The sequence below is a fragment of the Montipora foliosa genome, chromosome 9 (assembly GCF_036669935.1).
Source record: "Montipora foliosa isolate CH-2021 chromosome 9, ASM3666993v2, whole genome shotgun sequence".
Classification (NCBI taxonomy): Eukaryota; Metazoa; Cnidaria; class Anthozoa; order Scleractinia; family Acroporidae; genus Montipora; species Montipora foliosa.
Genome location: NC_090877.1, coordinates 27,310,054 through 27,317,553, shown reverse-complemented (window position 1 = coordinate 27,317,553; position 7,500 = coordinate 27,310,054). Strand labels below are relative to the sequence as shown.

General features: G+C 38.6%; 1 protein-coding gene across 4 annotated transcripts in view; it reads right to left on the bottom strand.

Annotated features, from left to right (window-relative positions):
• The window catches only part of LOC137970681 (uncharacterized), a 53,124-nt gene that overhangs the window by 23,971 nt on the left and 21,653 nt on the right, over positions 1-7,500 (bottom strand). For all 4 annotated transcript variants that reach the window (XM_068817212.1, XM_068817210.1, XM_068817211.1 and 1 more), the window contains 3 exons: positions 6,824-7,500; positions 5,415-5,485; positions 4,792-4,873 (listed from right to left, as the gene is read on the bottom strand). The exon at positions 6,824-7,500 is cut by the window's right edge and continues 544 nt beyond it. In XM_068817212.1, the coding sequence (XP_068673313.1) occupies positions 4,792-4,873; positions 5,415-5,485; positions 6,824-7,500 (830 nt within the window). The remainder of the gene's footprint in view (positions 1-4,791; positions 4,874-5,414; positions 5,486-6,823) is intronic.

The following is a 7,500-nucleotide window of genomic DNA, read 5'->3' as shown; positions in this document are numbered from 1 at the left end:
GTTTCCAGATTAGAAACAATGGTTTCTTTCTTAATGTTTAAAATTACGTACATAAAGGACTTCTTAAATTTAGTGCAACTCGACGCATATCCAGTCACCGATTTCAAAGACCACAAGAGACGACATGGTTTTCAAGACTCCGTCAGAAAGCACATGCTAGATCGACCAAACTATGATTGATATCTTTAAAGTTCTGTTCACTTTAGTTTATCTTGAACTGGAGGCTAACCCAAAACACCTCCAGGGTCTCTATTTGTACTAATCTTAGTGTATATGTAATAGAAAATTGTAAATTGTAAAGTGCAAGAACAAATCTTATATTACATTTCATTGCATTATGTTACATTACATTACATTACAGTACATTATATAGACAGGAGTGTTTTACTGGAAAATACACCACTCATAAAATTCAAACGTAACTACATCCGGGACTCGAGTGGCGTATTTTCCATATCCTCACTACAACCTCGTTCCCAGGGTCTCTCATCTTGTTTAGAGAGAACCCCTCCCTAGTGTTTTCAATTGTCACGGAAGCACGTGACCAGACCCTACCAGGGTCTCTCCTCGCTCGAGAGACCCTGGGTACGAGGTTGATCCTCACTAGTGAGGATATCGATGACGTCATTTCCCGACTTTGCATAGTTGTTTGTGCAAACAGTCAGTGAAAAATGGCGAGCGATAGATTAGTGAAGTTCTCTGAAGCTTTCGTAAAACCCTTCTCTGAGAAAATGCTCACACGAAGAATGAAACTATTATTCAAAGAGTTCCTTGCAAGTGAAGAAGACATGCGAAAATTGAAGAATTCCTGCCGCCGAGCCGCAAGAATTTGCGATAAAGTTTGCCCTCGGTGTTAGAAAGATAAAAAGGTGATTAAAACTCTCCTGTCTATATAATAAAAAGAAAATTACACGTTAGCTCGAAGATATTAATTTTATGTTCTCGTGGCAAGAAAAATATCTCACGAGTGAGCGCTTGCCACTCGAACAGAAAATTCATATCTTCTCGCCACCCTGTAATACCCTCTATATACTATATTTAACAATTATTCAATGCGGGCACATTGGATCTGACATGATACCAACCAGGCACGTAGCGCCGAGTTGGCTATAACCATCTCATATCACTGAATAACGCAATTCATTACTTCCCTACGCACAGCTCGAAAAGTGAGGAAATAATTAAAACACTACGACAAATGGAGTGTGAATGTGCTGGGTGCCTGAAGGACAGCGGAAACCAGTGTCTATTTAATATGAAGACAAATTTTACTAAAAAAAACAAGGAATCGTCAAAGTCTCATTACAATTAAATATGACAAACAACGAAAATATACAGTAGACTAAATGTTATAGGTAAAGACCAAAAATATACTAATGCTGATACAAGAAATCGTCAAAGATTAGTACAATCATCGAAAAAAATGACAAACAACTAAAAATATTGTTCATGAAAACACTGGATGGCAACAACACAACGAATCATAATGCAAAAGAAAGCAGAAAGAAAAATTACACTGGAATAAAATGTCACCCGCTACGAAAAAACCGGTGGTAAAAAACCCATCGGGCCAAAGAACCCCACTGGAAAACGTAGTCCTCGATCGGAATGCGACGCATCACGTAACTCCGAGGATTAGAGTTTTATATACTATATAGGATCAAAGTACGGCTACAAGACGAACGGCTGTCCGGAAGGTGATCGAACTTCAAAAACCAAATCAATTGGATTTATAGACTCACTCTTACAGTACAAAGAGAGATCATTGACATGATATGCTTTGAACCGTAATGAAAGCGCTTTCCAACTACACGTTGTTACGTTGGAAAGGCATTTATTCTAGAGTTTTGACTGGCTTAGCATACACGCTACTCAGTTCCATGCTCTACAAATATCAGTAAATGTAAACATCAGTTTTTTTTCCTTTTTTTCCTTTCACAAACAAAAGTAGGGAAGATTTCACCATAATTTCAGGGCGTTTTCAATAAAACTATTGTTCCACTCACGCTTGTTGGATATGTAAGACATAAATACCGAGAACGGAGGTATTAATTTATATACATGGATTAATACCGACATTAGGACATTAGGACATTAGAGAACGGGAAACTCGTCAGACGGGTAACCCGTGTGACGAGTTTCCCGTCCTAGTGTGAATTCGCGATGAAAAAGTTATCTGACTTACCAACATGAATTCACATTAGGAAGAGTTTTCAGGACGAGTTAAGATGCCGAGGTACTGGTGCGAGATGTGCGTGGTTACCTAGTCAGCAGTCCTATCGGTGCATTTTCTCCTAAAACTCGACCTGGAACCCGAAAGTCTGAATTCCTGATGCATTTTGACGAGTTTCTCGCCTAGTAGGGAAACTCGTCTTTAAAAACTCGTCGACTCAGACGGATAAGTGGACGGGTAAATTTGGACGAGTTTCTCGTCTAAAACCCGTCCCGACCCGATTTCACACTAAGACGGGAAACTAGTCTCAGACGGGAAACCCGTACAAGACGGGTTACTCGTCTCTAGTGTGAATTCGGCCATTTATCCGACTTATTTCACGGTTTTTCATGATTTTGTTCCTGATAGATCTTTATAAAATGTAAAAAACACCAGCATGTCTTAATTTGTAAAATTTAAATTGAATTTTCTGCCGCTATTGAACCGACCATACTACTATGATTAAATAATTAAGATCTTTTGTTCAGGGGAACAAGTACTGGCTAATTTGGACGATCACACCTTCGTGCGATCGAAACGAAGACAATGGAATTGATATAATTGTGTGATTCTTACAGGGCGGTTTTGAAAAATAGACTTTTGAAAATTTCACGGCATAACTGCGTGATTTTCATATGTTTTTGAGAAGCAATAGACTTTCTTTGGTTCTTTTGATTCTTGTTAATCATTTTTTCAACGCACCAGCAGTCTGCTCATGCGTTTCTGTCATAGACAGCGATGAGGAGCTCTTTCTTATTGCGAATTGGGCATTACGCAAACAACAGTTGCTTCAACGCTGTTCAGCTGTGCAAGAAATATTTGTCCTTTGTGTCCCGAGTCTGGAGTGGCGAAAGACGCGTTCCACTTGACTCCTAGACATAGATTCAAGTATTTTGATAATAGTAAATTTTAAGAAAATAGCAAAATTACGTACGTTAGGTTGTAGAAATAACCTAACAATATTTTTTACAGTTTGGTATGGAAATTGTCCAGTGGGCCACAAAATGCTAGGGGAAACGGTTACGAGGTTACGCAAAGACGCTGGAATCGAGGGTCGATTCACAAACCACAGCTTAGACGTGCAACGACAGCAACTAGATGACTGCAGAAAGGACGTTCCATACAAGTTTGTCATAAAGCGCACTGGGCATAGAGATGTTAAGCATTTGCAAAAATATCAACCCTTTGATATTTCAACTAAGATTGAGATTTCAAAGGAGTTCGACAGTTATGAACCTGGGTCATTACTCGCCGAGTCGTCTGTTGCTCCTGAAAAGTCATCAATAAATGTGAAGTCGAGTTAAATCTAGTTCAAAAGCTCCTGCGGGATGTAATGAAGCTGAGATGTCTGATTTTGGACGTGCTGCTTTTATTCAGTGTACTCTCATAATTTCAAAACACTTTAAATTGTAACACATGGTTATTGAAATAAACAGAATTTCAGAGATATTTGTTGGAAATTGAAATCAAAATTTGTCCATGGAACGAATTTGATCGGGAAGAGCTAGGTTCGATTAAAATTTATTGTAATGAAAACTATCAATGAAAATTCACTTGCATTAATTCGTTTTGGGTTTGTTTCAATAAAATCCCTAATTCGAGGGATTCAAGTTATCTGCATAAATCCCTTTCAATTTAATTGATCAACCCCGCTCTTCCCTACGACTTTATCCAACCCTCCCCGGACTTTCAGTCTGTTGAATATTTATGAGGTGTCTAAGTTAAATACAGGTTGCTGAATGACAAAAGAAAATGTGCCAATCATGAAATAAGAGATGATTACAGCCAACTCGGTGCTATCTATCATTTCATATTCAACATGAGCCCGTGAAATAGTTGTAAAATATTACACTATAACATACCATACCATAGTATATTATTTAACAAATAGACTCCACCACCGGCCTTTTCATATTTATTTTTTATCACTCTACTTGTTTATTCATTTTGAAGTGTCACGCATCTCCTACTAAAAGTTTTGTTATTGAATTCGAAAGAGGTTACTTTCCCCACTTGAAAAGACACGAAAATAGCACTTTGGCGTAATCTATTGTCTATACAAAATAACGCAAACTGATTGGTTCCTGCGCTTAACAAAGAACTGCAATCCAGAAAGCTTTAGCAAAGAATCTAGGTATCAACCATACTCAGATATCAATTAAATGCGATGGATGAAAGCAAGATCACTGACTGCTCTGACATTGCTCCGCCACTTAAAGGCCTATGGCAGTATCAAACAAAACAAGTTAATGACACTTGAAAACATGAGGAGAGGAGGAAGAATAGACAATTGTTCTCCTGGAACATATTTTTTGGACAATTAAACGAAAATTCCGTTCGTGTAGCTTCCCAATACCTGTATACAAATCATAGAAAAAACCACAAAATCATTCACTGAATCCACGCTCGATTTACACACAAGCGTGAGAACGTTGACATTTCCTTGTATAGTACCACTTCCGCCCACTGAACTTTTGCATACAAGGTGATGACAATTTGGAATAACTTGGACAATGAAACAAAGTTGATTAAAGGATCGAAGCCCACTTTCTTAAGAAAGATCCTTAAAGCAAACTAACCGGTAGAGTCTGTTGAGGTATCAAGAATCAGAGGATCCTGTTGTGAATACAACTCCACAGGCTTGGCCAAGTGAACACCTAACTGTACATTGAAAAGAGCAAAACATACATTGAATAAAAGTCAATGTAAAAAAGAGGACAGCCAAACAAAAATCTATATACTCCCGCACGCTGTTTCTGCTACGGTGGCCTCGTGCATCATAAGCCTTTTTGAGACATCACCAGCAGGACACTTTTGACGGAAAGAAGAGAACAGACCACAATACCGGGAACTCTGTGACCTACTCTTTGCTAATGGTCTCTGGGTTCTTTAACGTCCCAGGGAGTTTATGAATACTGGTGGATTTTGAGTCGGAGAACACGTTTTACAGTCCTTATCCGAGACGACTTGAAAGTCTAAACAGATAAGATTGCAACGGCAGCACTCTTTCCTCCGTTATTTTAAGACCCTGAATATTAGTCCGCCTGGGATCCAACCCGAGTCCTCACGTATCGCAGTCCGATGCTAAGCCAACTGAGCCATGAGTGGACAATGTAAAGAAACTTTAAAACATAAGGAGGAGGACTCTGCAAAGAAAAGAACATAATACATTCACAGAATATGATTTACGAATGCTCCTTACCGCATGATGACAAAGCTGATTTAAGGATATACCAGAGTTGCTGTCTACGTTTTCTGAGGTTGACGTAGGATCTGAAATCCATGTAAAAAGGGTTAAATCACCACCAAAGCACAGACAATTGAGAAAGATAATTAAAATAATTTAGTATAACTATAAAAATTTGAGCTCATGACACTTGTATCTTCTTCAATTCTCAATTGCGGTTTCTTTTTCTAAGATAATATTACTTTCGTCAGGGGGTATCTTCTTTAATTCTCAATTGTGGTTTCTTTTTCTAAGATAATATTACGTTGGTCAGGGAGGCGTAGAGGCCATGGCAATAACTTCTTCACTGAAGATTAAATGGACCACTAATCGAAAGTGTTTAAAACTAGAGAGTCATTTGCAAAAGTAACTTATTCCGAAGACAAGGACAAAAACCCGCAATTAATTTCATGTCTTCATGTCTGTTTTACGTTTTCTTTAAAGGTTTAAATTTAAGAAACAATGAATAGTTTTCAATAAAAAAGAAAAGGAAACTGAAATAAAGATAAACGAAAAGTTGAATGGTTAGTGATTAATCTGATTTCCACGTATAAAATCGGCGGGAAAAATAATAAAAGAAAACTCTAGACTTAACAGCGAACCTTTATGTGCCCCTACCCCCAATTTGTTTTTGGTTATTTTGTGAAAGTAAAACTGAATTTGAAGGGAGTCTCAACTCCAATAACGTTAAACCAAGGGGAACAAAGTTTGGAATCAATTTTAATTCTCTTGAAGTGTTTGCATAAAAAAAAGAAAGTTTACAATCGCTTATTTTCAACTCTTTGCATCAGAACAATAGGGCAACGATAACACCTCACAGTCATTCAAGATAGCAGCGCCCAGGATATTTGAGAATAAAAATAAGCGATTATAAAATTTATTTAGTTTGGGTACAATAAAATACATATTTCACTGGCCTCTCCCAAGAGGGGATTTCCAGGGCCACTGAGACACAATCACAGCAGAAAAGAACATTCCACAACAACTGTTAAGAATCCCACCTGGCCGGCCGGAGGCAAGCCAGTTGGCTATTTACAAGTGCAGCAAGTCGAACCAGGGACTACCAGAAACAAATTCAACCAGTGATCAGAGCGTGTCTTGAACCCGGGATTCTCGGATCTCAAGGCAAGCGCCCTAACCACTGGGCTGCACTGCCCGCTATAAACGCTTCTTTTGAAAAAAAAAAAAAGACAAATTTGATTGTAAACGTACTTTCCAGTGGTTTGAAGTTATTTTTTGTTGGAGTGGAGGCTCCCCTCCCTTTTGCTGCAGGTAGGGAGATTTGTCTGAGCCCCAAAGAATATTTGACATCTTTATGCATTTATGAAGTCTGTCTACTTTACCCGGACTCATTGGGCTTCCCTTTTTTTACTCTTTCCCTTCACCTGGTGGGAATAGTGCTGGATCCGTGAGATAATCCACATCAGATCTTTTTCTTTTAATTGTTTGATGCCTTTCAAGATAGTCAGGAGAACAAGTTTTCGCATTAGCTCGAAGAACAATTGACTTGTTTCCACTGAACAGACCATTGGCATCTGATGGTTTAGTCTGAAATGTACGAGACGTATCCTGATGATGATCCTCAGAACTTTGCTGAATTTTCCCAAAAACTGAAACGTTTTCTTCTTGGTCTCTTTGCGAAAGCAATTCAATGCCACTTAAACCATACCTAGTCGTCATATTTTCAAAATAAAATGGAATAGAGTTCGGTGGATCTTTTTCTTCCTGGGTGCTCAGTTTATTGAAACCTGCGGACGTCGAGCTTTCCACAAAATTGTGTGAGGTAATGTCATCATATGATATACTAGCGTCGAGCAAATTCTCCATCTGGGATTCTGTTAAAGAGCAATTCAACCGGGTTCCAGTCTTCCTTGGGGTAATACAGGGCAGTGCATACTCCGTCTCTTCACTCTTTTCACTTGACTGAACAATGCTAACATCAACAGACTTGATTCTACCAGGTCTTTCTTGAAAAACGGAGTATGACTCATCACTGTCAGGTTTCATCGGCGACAATTTCTGTTCAGTAATTAAATGTAGTCCCACTAGGGGTTGAGGTTCT